General features: G+C 37.2%; 2 protein-coding genes across 8 annotated transcripts in view; both read left to right on the top strand.

The window, feature by feature from the left end:
* Positions 1 to 15,498, top strand: part of LOC139972097 (uncharacterized) — a 32,094-nt gene extending 16,596 nt beyond the window's left edge. For all 5 annotated transcript variants that reach the window (XM_071979029.1, XM_071979025.1, XM_071979030.1 and 2 more), the window contains exons 9-13: positions 635 to 792; positions 2,678 to 2,866; positions 3,601 to 3,839; positions 9,774 to 9,877; positions 10,323 to 15,498. In XM_071979029.1, the coding sequence (XP_071835130.1) occupies positions 635 to 792; positions 2,678 to 2,866; positions 3,601 to 3,839; positions 9,774 to 9,877; positions 10,323 to 10,374 (742 nt within the window). In that variant the 3' untranslated portion in view covers positions 10,375 to 15,498. The remainder of the gene's footprint in view (positions 1 to 634; positions 793 to 2,677; positions 2,867 to 3,600; positions 3,840 to 9,773; positions 9,878 to 10,322) is intronic.
* Positions 15,499 to 17,952: 2,454 nt separating this feature from the next.
* Positions 17,953 to 26,430, top strand: part of LOC139972093 (alpha-actinin-like) — an 81,641-nt gene continuing 73,163 nt past the window's right edge. For all 3 annotated transcript variants that reach the window (XM_071979017.1, XM_071979018.1, XM_071979019.1), the window contains exon 1: positions 17,953 to 18,189. In XM_071979017.1, coding sequence (XP_071835118.1) covers positions 18,097 to 18,189 — 93 coding nt within the window. In that variant the 5' untranslated portion in view covers positions 17,953 to 18,096. The remainder of the gene's footprint in view (positions 18,190 to 26,430) is intronic.

The following is a 26,430-nucleotide window of genomic DNA, read 5'->3' as shown; positions in this document are numbered from 1 at the left end:
TTACAAACAGTGCATCAGGCTAGACCTGTTGATATATGAAAGATATCTCACATCCCAGTATGATGAGTGTGTGTATTACAAACAGTACATCAGGCTAGACCTGTTGATATATGAAAGATATCTCACATCCCAGTATGATGAGAGTGTGCATTACAAACAGTGCATCAGGCTAGACCTGTTGATATATGAAAGATATCTCACATTCCAGTATGATGAGTGTGTGCATTACAAACAGTGCATCAGGCTTGACCTGTTGATATATGAAAGATATCTCACATCCCAGTATGATGAGTGTGTGCATTACATGTATTGGATCAGGCAAGGCCTTATATGAAAGACAATATAAAGAGAACAAGGCCTTTGACTTTTCAACAAATGAAGGTGATCGCTAAGAAAGTTATTTGTTTTATGTGTAAACATAATAATTATCATTTCTTAAGCTGTCATTTACAAGCTCAAATTATTGGCTTATTTGAGTTTCTTTGGAAATAATCTGTTAGTATATTGAAAGGTAATTTCTTTTATCTACTTGCTTTTACTGAACTCAAGTTAACTAAAATAATTTTTAAATTGATGTCACTTAAGTTTGTGTTCATTCCAACTAAATGAAGACAATTTTCTTTTTATGATCCAGGGCTAGAGTGAATTTCAAAGATCATGAGAACAAGATGAAAATTGCAAGAAAGAAGCTGGTCCAAGGACAGAAGAAAGTGGTCTCATTGAGGAAACAAGTCACTGACCTTGAAGGTCACATAGCAGAGCTGGAACAGTCCAAAAAGTTATCTGTAGAGGGTAAGGAGTAGCATATCAAGGGATAGCAATACTATGAATACATGTTTGTCCGGTCAAGTTTACGTATATATCTGATAGGAAGCAAATAGTTTTTAATGTTTGTATTATAATGGAGATAAGACTTGCCTTTGTCTTTTGAACAGATACAAATGTGCATTCTGCTAAACTTGGATATGGAAAACATGCAAGAACCGGAAATGTCAAAGATGAAGAAATGAATGTATTGAACTTCATCTTCTTTATTATAATATTGAATTTATTTTGTTCTTTTGTGACCTTATATGGTATTAGTCAATGTAGCAATTAAAAACTCTTAAGAACCTGGCAACATTTAGTACTAAAACTACATTACATTAAAGGAATTGTCTGGTGGAAGATTTTGATACATTGTCCTTGTAGTTATTATTTTTCTCTTTCTAACCATGTAAAAATTGTCCCCATTCGACGTTTTCTTCTTGTAGAAATCTGGTTTTCAAATTCACCAGTTTCTCACCAAAAGTACCGTTTCTTCGAACGCTTCAATATGGTAATTGACGTAGTGCTTGCAGATAGGCAAAACAGACGACTTGAAGTTAGCACTCCCAATTCCGCAGCAAATCAACTCTCACATGTAAACACATTGGATTGCCTCATATATATAACGTACATACTCGCGAACGTATATACTACGATGCTCAGTTGGTGTACTTGTATAGCGTTACACATAGTACACTCACACTCAAACCACAGTTCATTAACTGTTCTTCGAAATCGCTGAAATAAAATTCACGGATCAAATTAACAGTAAAAGGAAACTTGTAAAGTATTCGTTAAACCGAAAGATGAAACTTGGCGGAATCGATGTCATCGCAGAACTGTCCGATTGTAAACGTTAGAATAGCCTATACACACGAAAGTTCTTCGCGCTGGAGCTGGATACCGCGATGTATAAACAACGAAGAGCCTGCTGTTAAAACTTATCTTGTGTTACACAAAGACCACGAAACCACCGATCTACTACATATATGGCGGCTTAATGAGTTTTTTTAAATCATATCTAATTTATAAGAAATTTCACCAGAAATTATTGAAGATATTGATCGAATCATTGTCAGAGCAGAATGTAGCACTGAGAAGCTTAGGCTTCGCAGAACTGTCTGATTGTCAACGTTTGAGTATAGCCTACATGCGAACATTTTTCGCGTTGGAGCTGGATAGCGCGATGTATAGCTTGAACAACTCAGAGTCTGCTGTTAAAATTTACCTTGTGTTACACAAAGACCACGGAACCACCGATCAAGTACGTGGCAGCTTAAGGAGTTTTTGAAAACATATCTAATTTTTAAGAAATTTCACCGGAAATTAAGGAAGAAATTTATCTGTATACAAACGCTGTTTTTGTTGTGATTACCATATAGGTACTGTGCGGAGGGTGGGTTATGACGCGATCTGCTATGGCAGAGCTGACGTCACGTATTGTACTGTTCAAATCATATTTGAAATGTCAATCCATAACGATTAAAAAATCGTTTCTCTGTCAAACGCAACATTAGCGTTCTCATACTTTGACAACATGTTTGGAAAATTATTTACTATTTTTTAAGGTAACTTCTTTGGGCCACCAGACAATCCTTTTAACATTAATGATAGTAAGAACATTTCTGTATCTTATGTGCACAGTTGGCATGTGTATTGTACATGAACCAAAATGATCTTTTAATATTGATTTTTGACATTCTTGAGGTATTATTGTGACTCTAAGTCAGAATGCCAGCAAATGTTGTGTTCAATTATTTGAGGGGTTAGGGATCTTGCCTTGTGAGGATTATAAAAGGATTACTGATTTTCAAACCAGACCAAGGGACTGGCTTTGATTTCCCTCTTAATAATATGTTTATTTTCAAAGGCAAACAGTTTAGTGAAGCCAAGAATCTTTCTGAAGAGATTCAGAGGGTAACATCAGAGGGCCAGAGAGTTCAGGAGGAGTTGGAGGGTATGACAAAGGCAAACCAGGAGATAGTTAGTCAATTACAGGACATGCAAGCAGAGAGTCAGAAACTGAAAGAATGTGAAGATTCCGAGAGGAGTTCTTGGGGTAGGTAGTCCTCTTACTGACATCATGGACACTCCTTTAAGTTGTCAGAATGTGCTAAAGAAGCACTTGTGGTTTTCAATTTTACTGAGACACATTAACCTCACAAGATGAAGTCTTTTTATTTCAACTTTATTTTAAGAGGGTAGCTCGTTTAGCAATAGCTAATCTTCCACGAGTCCCTCTAACAAGACATACAATAATATAAAATGTATGAAAATTTAAGAAGTCATAAATACATTAATACTGCATAATAAAATAGTTAAAAAAACGTGTACAGAGTAAAGAAACTTAAGAAATTTGGTAAAAATAAAAGTGAAGTAGGCCTAAACAATATCAGATACTAGGCATTTAAATGGTTAAGATTTCTTGCTAATTTTACTCTTTGATCTAGTTTGTTCCAGTCTTTTGCGGCAATGCATGAAAAACGGTTGTTATAAAAATGGGTGTGTCCGCCTGTAATGTGCAGGTTTCTTGCAGTAGAGGATCTTAAATTGTGATTATGAATGTTCGTAACTGGTTTAAACATCTCATTCATGTACTCCGGTCCTTGATCATTAATTGACTTGTATACCATAGTTAACCTTCTATACATAACGTGTCTGTCAAAAGTCTTCCATCCCAGCCTGGCAAATAAATCACTTGAACAATCTTCATATGTAGCATTTAAAATCTAGTTCCCAAAGTCTAGTTCCCAAATATTTTCTTCAGTATAACTTTTCTATGTATCATTCCAGAGGAGCAACTTCGTGACAGATTGGTTAGTCATTTTCGGACATTATATGAGGACAGAGAGAAGAAACTAGTCCAGATAAACTGTGCTGCATCAGTCATCCTTCAGTCTGAGTTACAAACCTCATGTCTTCTCCTTAAGCATCTCTGTCAAAAACTAAACTTCAGCTTATCTCAGGAAGTTGCAGACAAAATGGAGGAGGTACTGGATGGAATAGAGATACCTGATGCTGGAGAGAAACTGGTTAGTTTTGATGGAATTCACATTCCCTTTATAATTACATGATGTCAACAATTAGTATTGATCAGATTATTTCCAGGTCATAGGTCATATTGACAGTCATTATAAATTGTTGTTCTAGTAGCATGGACAGTGTTGTTATCTTGTCCCTTAAAAAGATAATCCAGAGGAAATTTTATGTTTGGCTTACTGAAAGAAGCACAAAGACTGCAAATCCTTCAGAAATTTGCATGCAGTTCCTTCATTGAAATTGTCACACTACGTACCACAAGTGAACTTGAAGCAAACAGGTGTGAGGTCATAGTTAGTTTGTAGCTAGTCTGTAGGTCAAGTCTATTTAAGTCCCTGATACTCTAAGCCGAGTCTCGTCCAGTAAAATGTAAGTGGAGTCACCTTGAGTCTCACGAATGGAACGCTAACTGTTATGTGGTGCCTAGTAATTGTGAATACACTATTGTTTATTTGCAGTCACAGTGTTGTTTGTTACCCTAAATGGTTCATGTGTAACAACAAATGTTTCATAATGTACTAGTGGTATGTTTTTCAGCAGTGGCGCAGGAAGGTATTTTTGAGTGGGGGGGGCTGAAGACTGATGGCCGGCCTGGTGGAGGGGTCTAAGGGGAGGGGGTGTCCCCCTCCGCTTTGGAATTTTTTTGCATTTCCAGGTGGCCTCAGATGCAATTTGGTGCAATATAGCACACTTCAACCCACCCACTCCATTTTGTATATAATTTTGCATTTTCACCTGGCCTTAGATGCAAATTGGTGCTCCAAATGAGATTTTTTTCTCATTTGGAAATGAAAAAGGGGTTTTCTGACTTGCGAAGCGGGGGGCGGAATGATACTTCCGCCCCTCCATATTTTTCACTGGGGGGCTGGTGCCCCCCCAGCCCCCCCGGTTCCTATGCCCTTGTTTTTCAGTGTGAATCACCCTCAGTTGCTTTCCTGCTACACTGTTGTTGGATTTGATATAAAAAGCAGAATAATTAAAACAACTTAAAATGGAATCTATATTGCATGTCCAATCATGTTTTATTTCACATTTTGACCGATGCAAAACAACACAACTAAGACAGCAAGTTGGTAATTGGTTGAATCAAGAATAGCCAAACATATATAATTATTGTAAGTGGTGCCAGGGTAGGCTTGTTGCTGACTAGCAGATGTGACCCATAAGCCTGCAATGCCCCACAGATCATGACCTCACTCAACTTCACTGTCAGGACCTAATTTTGGTTGTCGTGACCTTCTTTTTTATTGTTGTGGCCTAGTTTGATTGTTGTTACCTAGTTTTTGGTTGCAATGAAGACCCATAGACTTACTATTGACCTCTTGCACTCTGACCGACTGATCAACACATATTGTTTGCTGTTAATGACCAGAGCTTGTTAAGGTCACATGCAAATTAGTATTCAGCCCACGCACCCTACCTGACTATCCATGATTTTTTATCCAACGACATTTGAGTTGAGTTGCTTTGTGATCACACGTGCAGTGTGTGGTGGATTTTATACCACTGTGCTGTTTTTGCCACAAAAATATGTCAGTACATTATGTAAAGTCTGGGGTCCAATCTCTAGTCTGGAGTCCAGTATCTAGTCTGGAGTCCAGTATAGAGTCTGGAGTCCAGTATAGGGTCTAAAGTTTAGTGTATAGTCCAGTCTGGAGTCCAGTATAGAGTCTGGAGTCCAATATCTAGTGTGGAGTCCAGTATAGAGTCTGGAGTCCAATATCTAGTGTGGAGTCCAGTATAGAGTCTGGAGTCCAGTATAGAGTCTCTGGAGTCCAGTATAGTCTGGAGTTCAGTGTATAGTCCAGTCTGGAGTCCAGTATAGAGTCTGGAGTCTAGTTTCTAGTGTGGAGTCCAGTAAAGAGTCTGGAGTCCAGTATAGAGTCTGGAGTCAAGTATCTAGTGTGGAGTCCAGTATAGAGTCTGGAGTCCAGTATAGAGTCTTAAGTTTAGTGTATAGTACAGTCTGGAGTCCAGTATAGAGTCTGGAGTCCAGTATCTAGTGTGGAGTCCAGTATAGAGTCTGGAGTCCAGTATAGAGTCTTGAGTTCAGTGTATAGTCCAGTCTGGAGTCTAGTATCTAGTGTGGAGTCCAGTATAGAGTCTGGAGTCCAGTGTAGAGCCTGGAGTCTAGAATCTAGTCTGGAGTCCAGTAAAGAGTCTTGAGTCCAGTGTAGAGTCCAGTCTGGAGTCCAGTCTGGAGCCTCTAATAGTAGGACTTGAATCTACCTCAGTAATTACAACACTAGTATTACACTTTAGTATACAATTAGTGCATAGTTGCATGAATCTTCATTCCATAAAAAATATAGTTTTTCTATTAGAAGTTCATTTTTTACCATCATAGTTTGATTGGAGGATTGTTTGGTGACCTGTAACTTTATGGGGTATCCAAACCATGTAGAACAAAGATGACCTTGTGAGAATAAATCAGGCCATACTGACTCTGTTGGGTGTCTGTATATCTTCTAAATATGGAGAATATTTGCAATCAATTTGTCTGTGCTGATCATCAGATGCAATGAATGAAACTGAAACTCAGAACGTTTGCTATTTTATGTTTAATTTTTATAGGGGGTTTCTTTTCAGAGAGTCATCTATTGAAAAGTATTTTTAGCTCGCTGTTTAATTTCCTTGTATCATTTAATATTACTTTCACAGTTAATAGACTCCTACATAATGCTCATTAATATAGAGACATTACAACAATCATCATGTAATTGCTCAGCATTATATTTTCAGGCAAAATCTTCCTGTAGTGCTACTGAAGGAAAACATGTTAAAACCCGTTTTAATTAACCACCTAACTTTGTATGATTCCATTCATATAAAAAAAAAATTAGGTTGCATATATTTTATGATAGAAAGCTCAACAATAATAAAGATTTTAGATCTTAAAAGTATAGAAGCTGATTAAAAAGGTCTTTCACAAAGGAAATACAGAGGTTTAATAGATTGCATGTCAAGCCTACAAAGATAAAGTAACCAAAGCTTCATTGAAAATATTCTAGACACTTTATGACAGGACAATTGTTGTTTTAATACGCTCAGAGTACTCATTCATCCATCTCGGGTTTCTAATAATAAGCCGACCGCATAGTCGTGATACTACTTAGAAGTAATAGTAGATCTATAAAGCGTTAATATATATTTCCTGTTAATTAGTAGTGAGAAACGACAGATTTAGCCATGAATACATCCCGCTTGTCGGCTTGATTGATAAGCAAACTTTTCATTTTAGTGGCTACTGATTGACATATACAGTACAGTGTGTTGTGTAGTGTTGACATGTATTTAATTACACATAGATACTTCCTTGTCTCCACTTGCCAATAGTGAAGAAAATTGACCTGCTAATGGTTTCAGGTCTTCTAATGTGACCAGTAATAGTTCCCAGGTCTGTTAAATGTGACTTGGTTTACTCTAATGTATCCTGTCAATGGTTTTCAGGTCTTCTAATGTGACCAGTAATAGTTCCCAGGTCCGTTAAATGTGACTTGGTTGACATGTACTCTAATGTATCCTGTCAATGGTTTTCAGGTCTTCTAATGTCGTGACCAGTAATAGTTCCCAGGTCTGTTAAATGTGACTTGGTTGACATGTACTCTAATGTATCCTGTCAATGGTTTTCAGGTCTTCTAATGTCGTGACCAGTAATAGTTCCCAGGTCCGTTAAATGTGACTTGGTTGACATGTACTCTAATGTATCCTGTCAATGGTTTTCAGGTCTTCTAATGTCGTGACCAGTAATAGTTCCCAGGTCTGTTAAATGTGACTTGGTTTACTCTAATGTATCCTGTCAATGGTTTTCAGTTCTTCTAGCACAGGTGTTTATAAACCATTTCCATCACTTGCACCTGCTACCATGTTTTGTGTTAATTTTGTTACATCTTAGATATCAATCCAAAACTTATATCACAAGTTCATTTAGCTTTATATTGCAGTGAAATATCTAGAAAAGATGTCTTAGTTTGAGCAACACTCTGTGGGTCTGTTGTTGGATAAGATTTCATTTTTTTATAACAAGACTTCATTTGTGCTTACTCTTGCTTAACTAAAATTTAATGCAACATAGTCTCTGATCTGAACAGGGGAGAGGTAGAGAGAGAGAGGGGGGGGGGTGAGGAGGGGTGGAGGGAGAGGGGTGGGGAGAGAGGGCGGGGAGGGTGGGAGGAATGGAGTTGGGGAGTGGGAGGTATGGACCTTATGGTTATTTCTAGAAAGTGAGATGATCTACTAAAACTTTCTTAATTTCATTATTCAGCTTTAAATATGGTTCTCTCTAATAATTGCTGCTTAGGCAACTAATAAGAACTCTTCAAAGAGTGGATCGACACTTCCGTTTGTTGTTTGATATATTTAATTATCTTATCAACTCAGTCAACTGATAAGGGAATCAAGAATACTGAATAGCCATTAGATGTGCCACTCATTGGAAGTTATCAAGCAGATTTTATGAGTTTCTATGTCTATTGGTAAATGATTCTTTTAAAACATAATTTAATTCATCAGCTCCTTTCTGTTACTAAGAACTAACCTGTAGATGTTGCCTTCTTATGAGGTTGTAATGGTCTATTTTTAATAAGACTAAAGTCTTGAAATGAACACCAGTGTTGGTCAGTTATAGAACTGAACTGTAAAGCCCAATAAAACAGTTTTCTGATACTTTGTTGGCAATGTCAGGATGTTGTGCTTGTTTCAATATTTCTTTGGAGATCAGCAAATGTCTTCTTTTATGCAGGCGTCACACTGTCCCAAAATTGACACCAGATGGCCATACGAATATGGAATTTTGAATTTTGCGCGAAGATGGCCCCGAACTTGGTCAACAGCCAATCAACAGCCGAAGCAAGTACGATGCCAAGTACAATGGCACCCGAACCACAATCAAAGGCAAAGCGAAGCTGTGCATTTCTATTAAGTAGTTTACCCACAGGACATGGCTACACGACGACGTATTGATAAGTACATTGTCGAATGCTAGAAAGGCAAATAGCAAGAAATGACAAAGTGAAATAAAATAATGCTTTGTTATTGTAAGAGGAGGTACTGAGCCTGTTAGAGTTGCTCATCATGTTCTCTGAGGTGCATCAAAAGAAGCAATGCTGCTGCCTTCTTTTTCCTGGTTGGAACTGAATTGTGGTTAATTGTGATTGTGCTTTGGGAGTAACTCAGGACTGACTGACAAAGATGCTCTGAGGTAGGCCTTTATATGTCCACGTTACCATTACACCTGGGAAACGCTTGAGGTTCTCAAATTCGGCTGTCTTCGCCAACACTGTGGTCCAATCTCGATGTCATCATACTATAAAACGATGGTTACACGACGGCATTGCAACGGCATTGCGAGGGCTTCTCGTAGTCGTGTTGCCTTCAAGACAATCGGGCAGCTTCTTGTTTCCTTTGTATTGTCTTCGTGAGGCGAAAATGCCCGATGGCACCGATGATCACACAAAGTAAATACGAAGATGACACGATTTGATAAGATGCCCTCACGATGGCCTTATGAAGGGCAAAATGGACACACGAATTCAACACGAAAATGAACCTTCGCAAGGTCTTCCGGCAAGTTTTTGGCATGCCAAAGATTTTGCCACCGCTCACGAAGTAGCTGCCGGAGCCTGAAAACTCCACCGGCGGTCATACGATGGCTTAAGATGCCCTCATGAATGGCCCGATGTTTTTACGATCAGAGACGAATTTGAACATTTTCTTTATCGTGTGTCCATCTGGTGTCAACTTCGGGACAGTGTGATGCCAGCATTAACATTGATCATTGAATGATAGTATAAACCCGTCCAATGTATTTTTCTAGTTTCTCATATGTTAGCATTTCCTCTCCTTGTCATGATTGTTCAGCAAAGAAAACAATGATTTTCTTCACTTGTTTTCATTTTCTTTCTTTCATTTTGCTGCTGGCTTCTCAGGATTATAACGATCTTGGCAGCAACGGAGACTTTACATCTGAACTGAGGCAGTTAGAAGCAGACTTGAAGCAAGCTGTGGATGGAAACAATTTTGAGAAAGCTGATATCCTTTACTTTCAATAGGATATTTTAAATTGAGAGTAACGGAATAAGAGTAACGGAATAAGAAACTTCATATATTTGAAAAGATGTCATACTTTCCTACCTGCTTTGGTGTTTCTCCCATTTAACCCCTTCCCTGGTTCATAAATCATAAACTTTGATAAATGTCAATTTTTATAATATTCCAATCAATACCTCAAGACTTGCATGATTTAAGTACTTTGGAGTGCTGGGGGGTGGGAGAATGGGGGTAGGGGTGGGGTGATAGTAGGGGCTGGTTTTAATGGATGGGAAGGAGGGACTTTGTAGTGGCCCCTGAGCTTGACCAAGACTGCTATATGCACTATTATTATACAGAAATGACTGCAGAATGTTAACCTTGAACATATATATGACATGTAGGGGTTGATCAAATTCTATAATTTTCCTTAGCACTTTTTTTTCAAAGGATTTGCAGGGAAGAATAAATCATTTTGAGAAGGCCAATCTTGGCACGTGAACTCTTGTAGCAGTGAGCATGGACTGAATGTCCATAGAAGAGATGTCTCATATAAAGCAATGAGTCATCATGCTGGCTTTGAAGCAAGAACATCTTCAAAATATGACGCTCTCATCATGGACTGGGCATGTAAAATATCTTTATTGGTTGCTATGACAACAGCAACCTTGCTGTCACAAAGGTGTGAGAATGTGTATATACATGACATCTAGATGATATATCATTTTCCTAAGGCAGTTTGATACATCTCACACATTGTCAGAGCATCTTTACACACATTCTGTTCTTTGATTTAACTCTCTTCAATAACTGGAGTGAATGGAATGCCTTGAAATCACCAGAGAGACACTTTCAGGCAGTGGCAGCCCTCTTCAGATGCTGATATTTGCAATGCGTGTAGCATTTAATGTGAGATTGATGTAACTGTTTGGGCAGGGTAGAGAAACTTGGTTCTTTGTTCTGTAATGTATGTCTTATAGCAGTGGAAGTAAATTATTATCTCTAATAGTTTGAATTATGCTTGTCATCGTGTTAGAGTTTTCATTGTCGTTTACAGTTTATGGTCATATGAATAAAATAAGTGGTTATGAATATATTATCATAAATGTAATGAGGTCTCATGGCTCTTTGAAATTCAATACGAACCTTTGTTTGTGCTGAAATCATTGTTCCACATTATAGTCTTTTATTGAAATGAAGTTCTTCATTTCTTCTTTTGAGATTGAGCTCTCCTGTATTCAGGTATCCATTTTGCAATTAATTTGTATTTTAATATCAATTGATATTAGCATAGTGCAATTTACACACCTGATCACAAATATATTCAAGTGGATTCAAATCATTCTAAGAAGGTTATTGTTTATAGTCATCTCACAGTTTACATGTTTTTCTCCCTCCACCCTCCCCCCTTTTTTTTAATATTCCTGGGGATTACCCCTTTTGAGAAGAAAAAGAAAACCTATTTCTTGTCATGTTCACAAAGTAAGGTAAACAGGTCAACCTAGGTCAACAAACCTGTACCCCACAATCCAAAGTATCAACTTGGGATGGATTTTAGCATGCAGATATGCCTTTTATTGTCTCTAGAGATAAATTGAGGTCGTAGGTCATTTTAGTCACCAGTGGTCAAATGTCTGACAGTTTAGACAGAGTATGTACTTTGTAGTATCATCTGATTCTTGCATGCTCCATAAGGAATTCCTTACCATTATCTATTTCATGTGGAGGTCAAAGGTTATTTGAACCATCTAAGGATTTAAAAGTTCTGATACTTATCCTACAGATTCCTCCATTTTGAAATATAAGAACCTTGTTGTTTTTGATTGGATCAAATGTCAGTTGAGGTCTGCATTAGGTCCCAAAAGTGGTATTTTAATCAGGTTTCATACATGTTTCGTAGTAGGACACATTCAATGTGCCATCAGTGACAAATACCTGTTTACTTACAGTAAAAGAATAACATTAATGAAGTTAATGGTCAGAGGATCATTTTAAGCCATCAAACCTTGACTACATTTTTGCATATTGTGTCATATCTGGCACAGAATAAGCATAGTTTTGTAGGTTGTATGGTGTGGCTCAGATGAAACTTGGAAAATATCAACTTCATAACTCAAAATTTGGATTATTTTAACTCCAAATTTTGAGTTCTATTTCTGAACTTTCAGCTGTATTTTTGATAACAAGTCTTGAGTTCTTGCCGGAGGTGAAATGAATCTATACTATGGTGATACGTGTGTGTGTGTACGTCACACTTGCTTGTAAACATCCTCACTCAAAGTTCATAGTAGACTAACTTCATACTTTTTATGTAGATCCCTCCTATTGAGCTAGTACAAGATAGCTTTTCTTTTCTGTCAAGTTCAAAGGTATTTGGGGTCAACAGAGGTCAAAGTCTGAAACGTTTGTAAATACAATAACTCAAAAAGTACATATTTGTTGAATGTCATGCTTGCTATGTAGATCCAAATTTGTTAGTACAAGAGCCTTATTGAAATTGGTGGAGGTCAAAGCTCATTTGCAGTCAACATGTATGTCAAAGTTTGAAGACCTTGTAAACATAACTCCAAAATTAAAGCTACAATTAATCTGTTCATAGTTTGGTTCAGATTAGTTTGTGAAGGGGCTCTATGCAATAGGACTTCACGTATACATGCAGTCATTCAGGAATTGAAATCTGCTTCAAAGAACTGATATTCTTGTATTAGGTACTTTTCACACACTCAAGTGGCCCTTAACCGTTTTCACACTCTGAGCTTCAAGGGGTCAACAGGTTATCCGAAATGGTCTCCAAATTGGCCTTATTCTCTGTGATTCATACTAAATGACTTAAGCTTTGGCAGTAGGTTGTGAAAATATTTCACAGCTTAAGAACGATGTCAGGTAACTCTCATTCATTAATAACAAATTATGAAAGGGATTCCGGTTGGTGGCAGAGCCAATTTCCTAGCTCAAAATTGATTAAAGGAAATGTGTCAATATTTCATCCAGGAAGACTGTTTTTTCTGGATATTGAAACATTTTGGAATAAAAATTCTTTTCTGTGAAAACCTTTCCAGTGAATTACTTTCCTCATCGACATTTCAGCTTGTTCCTCCTTTTTCGTTTATATACCACAATTTCGACTTTGTGTCTTAAAACTGAGACAGACTCAGAATCTAGCTTGGTGTTTTTTTGTTTTTAAATATGTTGATGTTTTGTACTGGACATATTTATTTATCCCAACATTTGGATCTACCTTTGCATCTACATATGAAATTAGGGCAGTGTTAGCTTTTTGGTTTAATTTATTAAGCCCAAACCTGCCATATTCTCTGAACTTTTCACTGAATAGTAACTGGAGAGGTCAAATGATAAATTTATGGCAAAAAGGCGTCATACACAGAGAACCGTCTAAACTACATTCAAGTTCCTCGGTACAGACTATGCAATTTCTGCCATCAACATTGCCAAGCGGCGTCCATTTCAAAAGTTTTTTGCCAGTCCTGGAATGTGGCATGTTGGCATTAGTCTTGACTCTGACATTTTAACTGATGTGATGATGTCATCGATTGAATGGCCTTTGTAATGAGGAGCATAAGTAAAGTGCTCATAATAAGGTGGAAAGGGGGTATAAAAAAATCAAGCAGAGAAAATAGACAAATCTTTAGAAATTCAAGCACTGGATTTTTGCTAATTCCCGGCAATAGTTTTTGATGATGGGATGATAGTACTCTCAAGCTATAGGATTCTTTTTTTCGTCTGGAGGCAAAATGGATGTAGAATAATCAGTAAAGAGATATGGCCAAGGACTGATAACGATAACGGAAATCATATGGTCAACATTCTAGATTTCTTATATGGGTTCATTCTTTGAATGTAATGGTGAGTTGTGCAACCCTATATAAGATCACTCCGAATCAATAACTATCTTTGTTCTTTGAAGTTAGTTTCAAGTCATCCCAAACTTATTGCATCTCGCGTTACATCTTAACACCTCATTCTCATAACTATGTGTGACAGGGAATAAAGAGTTTCAAGTCATCCCAAACTTATGGCATCTCCTGTTGCATCTTCACACCTCATTCTCAAAACTGTGTGCCAGGCAATAAAGAGTTTCAAGTCATCCCAAACTTATGGCATCTCCGGATACCTATTCACACCTCTTCTAATAACTGTGTGCGACAGGGAATAGAGAGTTTCAAGTCATCCCAAACTTGTGGCATCTCCTGTTACCTATTCAAACCTCTTCTATTAACTGTGTGCGACAAGGAATAAAGAGTTTCAAGTCATCCCAAACTTATGGCATCTCCTGTTGCATCTTCACACCTCATTCTCATAACTGTGTTTGCCAGGCAATAAAGAGTTTCAAGTCATCCCAAACTTATGGCATCTCCTGTTACATCTTCACACCTCATTCTCATAACTGTGTGTGCCAGGCAATAAAGAGTTTCAAGTCATCCCAAACTTGTGGCATCTCCTGATACCTATTCACACCTCTTCTAATAACTGTGTGCGACGGAATAAAGAGTTTGATGTCATCCCAAACTTGTGGCATCTTCTGTTTCCCTTTCACACCTCTTCTAATAACTGTGTGCGACAAGGAATAAAGAGTTTTAAGTCATCCCAAACTTATGGCATCTCCCGTTACATCTTCACACCCCATTCTTTCTGATAACTATGTGCGACAGGGAATAAAGAGTTTTAAGTCATCCCAAACTTATGGCATCTCCTGTTGCATCTTCACACCTCATTCTCATTACTGTGTGCGACAGGGAATAAAGAGCCTGGGTTATCAGAACGCCATGGCTTTGGACTTTTGATTTGATAAAAAACTTCCTTTGTTTTTTAAAAGAAAAGGAAACAAAACGATGCAGCACCATTAGCATTCCAAAATGAGGACATACATTTTTGTAAGTTGAGTCTTAAGCAGTAGCGACAATGACCTCCATCAAAGCTATAGCTATTCTAAAAGAGTTTAGATTACGGATTATGGTGCAAATCTGCTTGGTTTATCTCACAGATAATAGCATATACAATTACAGACGGCAATTCATGACACACCGTGATGTTAGTATAACAGAAATTTAACGAAAGAATTGGTTTGATGAGTTACTGCCAACCAAGAATTGGTTTGATGAGTTACTGCCAGCTAAGAAAGGGCTTACTGAATCCTTTCAATCGGGAGTTAACCTTGATAGATGACGAAGAGAAGCCATTGCTTGCAAGCTGTGGGAAGAATTATTTACAGGCATAGATGAAAACTGGCGTTTGTTACTTCCGAGGCCAGTAACACTCGTCAGCGTAAGCAACTACGGTACAATAAAAATGGCAAGATTTAGGCCCACCCGGCAAAGAAATGTTTCGATTTAACCAGTAGGCTACACAACGGATGTGATTAAAGAGTATCGAACCCGACTGGCCACATGAAATTACGAATTGTACTATTCTCAAGGACGTTGGTCTCTGATGTTCTTCATATGTTGCTACAACTTCAGAAAGGACATAAAGTGATAAGAGGCAGAACTGGCAACCACGATAGCAAATGCACGACGACCAAAGATCTCCGCAGTGTCCAAGCCTATTCGGAGGCGAAATCCAAGATGTCGTCTTGAATCCTTGAGACCAGAGAAACAGACAAAAAGAAATGATATCAACTAGCAAAAGTTATCACTTGTTCATGTGCGCTTTGGAGTTTTATTAAGCGAAAGTGTAACGATTTATGTTCTCGATTTATGTTTGCGTAAATCAAGCTAATTTCTTATATTATATAATAAATTAACAAAAATCTAATGACTCTTAATTCTCAAAATAACAAAACAATACAACCTTAAATGCCCGTCCGGCCGGTATACGTAATCCTCAATAGGCCTATTCTTTCCCCACCCCCCACCCCAAACCTGCCAAAAACGTCCTCCCATCGCATTTAACCTAGGCCTATTATCTCTCCTGCCCGTACCGCCGGCCCACCCCTTCCTCCTCTCTATCCTATACTTTTGGATGTCCTAAAATTTTATGTACAATTAATTTTATTTAAAAATGTGCAAAGCTACAATCTTGATTTCATTCCATGGTATAGGCCTACCATCATGATATATGATCATGATATTACATTTTTGTATTTATTCCATATTCAGTCAACAAGATAAATATGTCTATATGATAGTTTACGTGTCGTTTCAGATCTCAGTAATATTTATTTGACCCCCTAAATTGTGTCACTTAACTTATGATCTTTTCAATTTGAATAACCAAGGTGTTGTTGTTACTCCTCTGTTCTATATTGATTTGGATGTTTTCGACATTTTTCTTGCAACTATACGGTGTTTTATCCTTTTTTTACTTTTAATGTTATACAAGTTTTGTTATAAAAAGTTTTAATTTCGACATAAATTTCGAAATTCTAAGCCTAATCCACAGTCTAAGAATTATCTCAAATTTCGACTCGTATTTCAGAATACCACCGATACCTCGAAATTTTGCCATTTTGTGTCAAAAATTGAACTTTATATTTGAAACGTTCGACTCTTTTATCCCAAAAAAATGATATTAAGAAAACCACGATAATATCGAAATGTCGAATTGTTCTTGAAACTTATAATAGCCTTACTATTTCGACCTTTCATCTGACAATTTCGACCATTTCATCTCACAATACCGTGCTCATACTTTCCAAAATATTACTCCTCCACCATACCCCCCACCCCTACCCCTCCCTATTTAGTTCAAGACGGGCGCCATCATTAACATTCCACACATGACCACACGAATGCTTGGCCCAAAATGGAGGACTGGCGCGTACTTGCCAAATAAGGTTCAGCTCAGTCTATAACCTTGGAGTTAGGAGAATTTATTAACTTACACAGGTGGTCTCAATGTTAATGTGTTATTTTATGAACTTAACGGAGATATGATCGTAGAATAACCACAGAATTATTCGTTATGAGTAATAAAAGATACCATGGACACGGTTATCAGTTTTTTTTCCTTCCACGAAGGTCACAGTACTTTCGTTTGCGTCTCTGATCTGAATCATAACATAGTAGAATGCATTACTGTATGATAATGACTGCAATGGAACAACGCAAAACTGTAGGTAAAACAGGCAGAGTAATATCGCCTTTAAAGGGGAATGTTGAACATTTATGCAGGGAAGATCTGCTGGTAATTGTTACTTACAACAACAGCAAACAACAAAAAAATACATGAATAACTAAAATTACAAATAACAACAGGTACATATACAAGAATAAAATATGCTATTTTCAACGAGGTCGTTCCGAGCACGGGAGCAAAGACATCCAAAGTAGCATACAACAACTGGCAATTTGAAGTGTGGAAAGACATTATACCTTTAAACAATGACCTTTATTATTGTTTATGTATGTGGATATTATTTGCTCACATAGTTGGATGTAATTCAGCTTTGTCTGCCCAAATATGCTGTAACCCACCACCACACTAAACCATTTTTTTTCACTAGTCATGGAAAGGAATTTTTCAACAACAAAAATATTTAAACCTACTAAATGTTTGTGTATCGCGACATTCAGGACTTTGAAGAACATAATCTGTTTCATAACATTGGAACAATACAGACTTTAGGATCTGGATATTGGAACACATAAATATGAGTTGGTCTCAAAAGTGCTAATCCCACTCTAAAATAGTTATCATAATAATATGTTGTGAATGATTATGTATATGGATAAAATTAATTAAAATTGCTAGACAAGTGCAAGGTGTGTCAATGTGATAAAAGTTGAAATGTAGACTTCCTATATAACATTTAATATAATGGTTTTCACACAACAGATAGTCATTCCAACCATATATAGTAACACTTGATTCTTCTATAACACCTTAAATAATCGTGAACTATATAGTTTTCATTATAGAAAATCGCTCACCACCGCACTTTCCTCTATTGTGCGTTATTTCCTGCTTCACCTGACGATTGCCTTTTTTGACGTTTTGGTCAAATCCCGCTGAATGAATTACAAATTGTTTCCCTCCCTAAATAGTGACGGTTACACTCATAGTATAGTCATAGTTCGGGAACGCCCCTTTGATTGTGATCAATTCTCCTTAGTCGATGTGATGTCACACGCTGACAGGAAGAACACTTAGTGGTGAGTCGAACCCAACTTACCAAGGAACTTTACGGAGCAGGGAAATTTCCCAGTAATAGTATTTGTAACTCTGGTCCTTCTCTGTGCCCAAGGATTATAAGTCTTATCCAAGATGGCGATGACGGAAGAAGACTACATGAAACAAGAGGATGAGTGGGATCGAAAACAAGTTTTAGATCCGGCCTGGGAGAGGCAGCAACGGAAGGTTAGTACTACCGTGTGATAGGTTGTCCAGTGTCGTTTCCGTACCCAAGAGTATGCTCCTAACAACAATTAGCCTATACATTGCAAATACACCACGTTAAACTATTATTAGCCTACACGTTTATTTACAACGGGTTGTATATAACATTTAAGGCTATATCTTCGTGCCAGTACTAAATTAAGTGATGTTTAATATGAAATTAGGATGATTGGCGGCCGGCTTTGCAGCTGTCCACATTGTCAATTGATATGAACTAACTTTCAGTGTAGGCTACTACTACTAGTAGGCCTATAACTAAGTGACATGAACTTGCACACTAACACTGTAACAGTAGTAGGCTATAGGCCTTGTACTAGTTAGTGAGTTAGGCTAGGTTAATGAGTTGGTAGCTTGGCTAATCTGTTGGGAAAGTTTAAATAATACTTGTATTCCTAGATGTGCTGTCAATACAGCATAGGTCAAAGTTTGATGCTGGTTCCTATGTTTGTGTACATGTGCTGTGCATGCTGAAATGTGTTGTGGCTTAGACTCTGCTACTGAGTACTACTACTACTCTATTTTAGTAACACTAACAGTAACAGCTTTAACTAAGTCTGTCTGAACCGAAATGAACTGGACATAGTCAGCGCTGTGTTTGTGAGATGGGCATATGGTTTTTAGCTGATGACAGTATTGCTAGCAGGATAAGCAAGGAACACTGCCAAACAGGAAGTTGAATGAGACCCTGTGAATCTCAGTACTTAGCTATGAGTATGCATTAATCAGGCTAATATTTTAGGCCTAGGGCCTAGACTTACATAACAAATATAATAAAGGCTTGAATACACATAGCCTACTCTATACTAAGTTAGGGAATGCACCAGACTATGGTGGATTGTTACAGATTGCCTGGTTGTGTGAGATGACTGAGACGACTATATTTATGTCATACACGTTGGTATCAATCATTCTTGCTATTTGGATAACCTAAATGCAGAGTCCAGGTCACACAGAGGTCAATGGGCAATCTGTATCTGAATCTATCGTGGGGAACCTTTAGTAAGTATTTATGTTGCATCAGGGAATCTACTGTAGTTATTACATATAATATGTAACATGGAAAGGTTTTCAGTGAATATTCCCAAGAAAATCCATTTTTGTCCCTTTTAGCATTCTAGAACCCCACTTTAGACAATGCCTTTTATGAAAAAAAAGAACATGTTAAGTCCCATGCAAAATGTGAAGTAAAAATATGGAACCAAAATATGTAATATTGCAAAAACAGTTATTTTTTTCAATGGTATTACCAAATTATTAAACACAATATGAATGAGTCAAACAACATAATTTACTAATGGGTACTGCTAAGGTATTACCTGATTTGGCAAGTACTGTTCAAACTCTTTATATATAAATTATATAAATGAATGAAACTTGTACGATTTGGTTTGCATCACCATAAACCATGCATCTATACAGACCCTAAAAAAGACAATGCAAAGTATCCTATTGTAGAAGCCAGCCTTTTTCTCCATACATCATCATGGCAAATTTTTGATGTTCGTCTGAGGCTACCAAATTCATGTTCGGACAACTGAAACCAGCTTGGGAGGTTTTCCGGGGGACAACTGGTTGTTTTTATCAAATTCAAATTGTATTATACTTGTGTTTGAATCTAGACATCCCCATTTTAGATTGCACATGGGAATGTGTACACTCATAAAGCCAAGCTTATTTCCAAGGAAAACCACACATTTATTTTGTACATTGTAAATGATAGTGCTGATTGTGTAGCATTAGTAAAGCAGTATTGTTACTAGGATTTTAAAGTTGCATCTGCGGGATGCAACGTCTTAGAAATGTTTGTGTCTGCTCAGAAAAACCTTGTGTCCCTGCAGTCCTTCATGAAAATATGCACTTTCAAATAAAAAATTATGAAACTTAATATACAACAACAAAATGACTTTCAAATTCTCCAGCAGGAAATTTGCTATAGTTACCACACAGTTATCTTACTAGAGAAAAAAGTTTGCGTCCCAGGGATGGAAGCCCCCAAAAAGTTTGCGTCCCATAAAAAAGCTAGCAACCCGATCGAACACCAATTGCAATTATTGTATGACCTACTTGTACTAGTGTAGTTGTAAAGATGTGATTGTATCACTGCCTATACTTTGTGAATGTTCTGCAGAATATATAGGGCAGATGGCCCAGTGCCTTAGCTTCGCTGTTTTACAGAGGCTGCCCGGCTCTCTTTTTGCCTGCCCTGCCTTTTCAACCAATGTTTACCCCCTGCCCCTCTTTCATCTGCCCTTGTACTTGCCAACTCGGTAGTAGTTCCATGCTTTGACCTTGCAGCATGATTCCAACACCCAACTCTTCAAATATCCCTGTACCTACAGTGTGTATACCTCTCACTAAATTCCACACCAGTTCACTACTGCATGTACATAGACCTATTCGAACTTTGGTGTTTCAACTACACATGCGCAAAACCTCAAAACCTGATCAAAAATTTACCCGACCCTTCACTATCTCTACAGGGGAAAGTAATGTTACATGTTATTGTTTTTAAATAACATTCTTAGTGGAGAATATTTCCAGACAATAGTTAAGGGACTAGAGGGTAAGGGACTATTTAGCCAATCAGATTATGGGAAGTTTGGATAAGCATCATTAACCAATGTTAGCATGAAAATCTTGTAATGGAAACTTTAACTCTGTACCTTGCAGTTTATTGTTATGATTTATTTGTTTTCCAGCAAATACAATCATATCTAGGATTGGAAGAAATTTGGTGCTTTTGAGAAGCAGTTGTGGTTTTCTTGAAAAGAAAGAAAGAAAGGAAGAAAGATTTTCATTCCAATATATTTGTTTTGTTATGTTTTGCAAGGTCTTGTTGTGAGTGTGTACTCTGGGTTTGTTTCTCAAGAAAAACTTTGCGTCCGCCGGGACACAAGCAATTTGAAGATTTTGCATCCCTGGCTTGAGGATTTCTCCCGGACGCAAAAATCTGTGTTTGTAACAATGCTGGATAGTATGGATTGTTTAGCAATAGTAAATTTTGTATTAGTTTGCTTGTGTCAGTTACCTAGATGGAAATTACAATGGATTACCACAGAATGCATTCCTGAATACATTCCATAGCTGCAGTGAAAACAATATTAACACCCCTTTCATTTCAAATGAAGCTGCTAACCATGTATGAATGCCAGGAAGGTTCTCACTGGTTAATGATGTAATTGAAGAGTGATTGATTATTCCCCATACATGTCTGGCTGTGATTTAAATATACTGTATGTAGATTAACATTTAGCCTCTTCACCACATTGCAGCAACAACGTGTCTTTATAATCTACAGCTTGCAGGAAGTTAAGAAGCGTGCGTGCTGCTACATGCTAATTGAGATGTATGGATAGAAGCACTTGCTAACAGCTGTGTTTATTAATCCATACTGACAGCAAAGATTATCATTCTGCTGTTTGCCATTTACATTATTTTATCCATCTGTGATATAGAGTATACAGCTGGCATCCTTCTGGGTTACTGTCTGGCTGTCACTGGAGCATTTTGAATTTTCAAATTGAGTGCAGTCACACATGGTATATATGCAGATACTGTGTGAGTATATACAACAAATTTAACAAAATGTGAAGAACATTGGAGTAAGTGTAATGCTTGTTGAGTACAAGAACCCTATTGAAATTGGTGACATGAGAGTTACTGTACTGCTTGGTGAGTACAAGAACTCTATTGAAATTGGTAACATTGGAGTAAGTGTACTGTTCGGTGAGTACAAGAACCCTATTGAAATTGGTAACATGGGAGTAAGTGTACTACTTGGTGAGTACAAGAACCCTATTGAAATTGGTAACATTGGAGTAAGTGTACTGTTTGGTGAGTACAAGAACCCTATTGAAATTTGTAACATGGGAGTAAGTGTACTACTTGGTGAGTACAAGAACCCTATTGAAATTGGTAACATTGGAGTAAGTGCAATGCTTGGTGAGTACAAGAACTCTATTGAAATTGGTAACATTGGAGTAAGTGTACTGTTTGGTGAGTACAAGAACCCTATTGAAATTTGTAACATGGGAGTAAGTGTACTACTTGGTGAGTACAAGAACCCTATTGAAATTTGTAACATTGGAGTAAGTGCAATGCTTGGTGAGTACAAGAACCCTAGTGAAATTTGTAACATTGGAGTTACTGTACTGCTTGGTGAGTACAAGAACCCTATTGAAATTGTTGACAGTCAATATAGTTCAGAATCTGAAAACCAATAGTCAAGAAATACATCTTGGTTGAAGCTCATATCTGGTATGTTGAAACCCCATGGAAGTTGGTGCAGTTCAAAGGTCATTTGAGGTCAACAGAAGTGAAAGAAACCTGAAAACCTTGTGAAACAAGATAACTACCAAACTTAAGCTTGGATTTAGTCAGCATTTGTTCAAAAACCTTGCTGATCAATTGAAGTGAAAAACAGTTTTACTGTTTAATGTTCATATGCAAATTGTGGCAAGAAGTCACCTAGCCCACTGGCTTTCTCTTTGTTGAATACATCACAATATAAGTTGCTGTACTCTTCAGTTACTGGTGATATACTTTGAAGTTAAAGGCTAAATTTATAATGTTAAATAAAAAAAAATGTTATAGGCTTGCAAATAGTGTGTTATAACATTAAATATGTTGAAAGGAAAATACTTTGATGAATCCAATGAATTACATGAAAGTTACACCTAGTAGTCACTGAGTGGTTAACCAGCATGTGTGTTAGGTAAGAATGAGGTGTGTAGAATAATATGACACAGCTTCATCAGGATGACACAAAAACTGTAAGTGCAGATTTGTGTAATAATTCCAAAAATAATGACTCATTGATTCCTTGCCCGAAGGGCTCAAGGAATCTATGCGATGGTGATTGAGTGTGTGTGTGTGTGTATGTGACGCCCTTGGCTCATAAACACGATAACTCAACAATGGCAAGTTGGATTGAAGTCATACTTCGGACATAGATGCGCCATACTGATTAGAAGAACCCTATTGATTTTGGTGCTCATCTCATGAATAATAATGAGGTCACAGGGTCAAACGTAAAAATCTTCAAATGCTAATAACTCTGCAACCAAAAGTCAGAATTTATTCATATTTGGTATTATTTTGTTGGTAGATAGTGGGTACATGGTAACATAGGTTCAAGTTGATATTATGCATATTTATTAGGGGGCGGGGCTTAAGTTTATTTTCACTAAAATAGCTTGTAAACACGGTAACTGAACAACGACAAGTTGGATTGAAGTCATACTTGGTGCATAGTTGTGCCATAGTGAGTAGATGAACCCTATTGATTTTGATGCTTATCTCATGAATAATAATGAGGTCACAGGGCCGAACGTGAAAATCTCCAAATGCTAATAACTCCGCAACCGAAAGTCAGAATTTATTCATATTTGGTATTATTTTGTTGGTAGATAGTGGGTACATGGTAACATATGTTCAAGTTGATATTATGCATATTTATTAGGGGGCGGGGCTTAAGTTTATTTTCACTAAAATAGCTTGTAAACACGGTAACTGAACAACGACAAGTTGGATTGAAGTTGTACGTGATACATATATGCGCCATAGTGAGTAGAAGAAACCTATTGATTATGGTGCTCATCGAATGAATAATAATGAGGTCACAGGGTCAAACGTAAAACTCTTCAAATGCTAATAACTTTGCAACCAAAAGTCAGAATTTATTTATACTTAATATTAATATGTTGGTAGATAGCGGGTACATGGTTATATATGTTCAAGATGATATATGCATATTTATTAGGGCCTGGGGCGGGGCTTAAGTTGATTTTCACTAAAATAGCTTGTAAACACGGTAACTGAACAACAAGTTGGATTGAAGTCATACTTGGTACATATATGCGCCATAGTGAGTAGAAGAGATATTAATGAAGTCACAGGGTCAAAATCAAAACATTTTCAGAATTGAATCATACTTTGTGTGAAGGTGTTGGTAGATAGATGGTACATGGTTATTGTATGTTCAATGTGATGTTATGCACATTTGTTAGGGAGCTGGGCTTGAGTTTATTTTTGCTGAAAATAGCTTTTAAACATGGCAAGTTAACATATTTAGTAGGTAGGCCCACAGTCAGGGAAAGAACCTTGCTGATCAGTTTAATCAACAATGATGAAAGCTTGGGATTATAATCTCGATTGGCAAGGAATCATTTAGGCCACTGGCTTTCTGGTTTTGTCATTCAACAAAGAATTTATGCATTACAGAAAATCCATAGTCACATTAATATGCAAATTTGTGTAGTATTAAGCCCTTTTTGTGCAATATGATTAAGTACAGTAAACTCTACATGTGTGCATTTCCCATGGAGCTAGAACTCTACTGATCTGGTAAACAAACCCACACAGTTGTACATATACATGATGTATGCCTGGTATGCTACCCATGTAGGGTTGTAGTATTGTGAGACTGCAATGAGCATATTCTTTCATCATCCTCACAAAAGAGCAGATCTACATGATTGCTTCAGAGTAATTTCAACTAACTAGAATCCAGAGCTTATCTTGTTTTGAAGTACCACAATGGTCCCACAGTATCAGTTTGGTATGTGTCAGTCTGCATATTAGGTACCTACCTTCAAAATCCTCTTTAGTATTTAAACTAACCACAAAGCAGCACTAACAGCCATGAGATAGTGGTTGTATTAGAGGCTGCCTTAGGGGATTGTGGCTCCAAGTAATACTAATATATTAACCAAGGCAGCTTGGTTGAGAGTGGAACAATAGTTTGGTAGACTAGTTGAGTTTTTGTGCCCAGGTTCATATCTTGGTCGACATTTCTTAAAGAGTAATTGTAACCTACTAACATAAAACAATAGATGTATAACACTACTACCAGTTAATGCTGACACCAAGCTACCACTTATACATTGAAATAATATTCTTTTCTTACATGTTTTATGTTACAATACATCACAAAATGGTATTTTGGCATTCATGCACACATTATTGGATTTTTCCAATTTAGGGAATATCCAAAACATTGCCTAACAGTAGCTTCGTTGTCATGGAAATTATGTCTGATTGATTTGTTTTGCATAGATCTGCAAAGTGACATTTTATATGATAGTCAGCTTGTATACAAGTACAGTACATCTCTATAGATGCTAAATGTTCATGTCGCTTTTGAACATCCAACTTCAATTTGTTAACATCTAATGCATGTATACATACCTAAAACTCAAAGATCCAGTTCAACTGTTTGTGTTGAGACTGCATGGGTGTTAAGACAATGTGAACTTTTAATTTGATGTTATGCACCTAGAACTGTCTTTATTCATTGGGCCATTCCGCCATTGTAGCTCATTATGCAGGACTGACTACCTTCCAGTGCCACATCACCTGTTTATCACCATGGCTACCAAGTGCCCCATGTTCAGTTGGAATCTCCATATTCTCTGATTGAGCATGTTTGTCTGTCACCTGAGATGAAAGCTTCCTTACCCTCATGAATCACCCTTAAAGATGTGCAGGAATTGGAATTCCTCTAGTTTACAATCCTCCTATTTTTGTGGTGGCTGTTTGTGTGCTCATGAATGTTTAGATTTGATTCTTTACTAGATCAGATCAGATCAGACTGAGTTCACACGACCTTGACAACCTAGGAATAGTTTCATGTCTGTCCTTGTAGGAGGTCATTATGAAGACATAAATATCCAGAGCTGTAGTACTGAATATTCCAGTTAACTATAGTGTACTCCAAGCAGGTTGAGCTATACAGAATATAAGTTAGGGATATCAAAGGTCAAACTGATTATAATAATTATTAGAGCTAGAGAACAGGGAACAGATGTCCTTTCACTTGATACAGACCTGTGTAACTATGTAAGAGGCTATTACATAGAGAATTATAACTATGTAAGAGGCTATTACATAGAGAATTATTACTGGAGTGGACTCATAAAAGCCCAGAAGTGAATTACCACTAGGACAGAAAGTGATACTTAACAGGGAGTGATAGAAAGTAGATGAATAGATAACATATTCTGGCCAGTGAATTTTCCAGTTGCCCATTATAAAGTTTTTGTATGCAGTTCAGCAGAAACTTCCTTCAACCTGATCTGTTCTAAACTATTTACAGTAATTACTGACACTTGTGTTCTGATTCTAATTAAAGGTCAGACCTCTTCTGTGGTAGAAATACTCTGTTAACACTATGGTTTTACTCTATCATCTTTGGTTTGTAAA

Source organism: Apostichopus japonicus, chromosome 8, assembly GCF_037975245.1.
Source record: "Apostichopus japonicus isolate 1M-3 chromosome 8, ASM3797524v1, whole genome shotgun sequence".
NCBI classification, from domain to species: Eukaryota; Metazoa; Echinodermata; class Holothuroidea; order Aspidochirotida; family Stichopodidae; genus Apostichopus; species Apostichopus japonicus.
The sequence above is the reverse complement of the archived record's forward strand: the minus strand, read 5'-3'. Positions and strand labels throughout refer to the sequence as shown.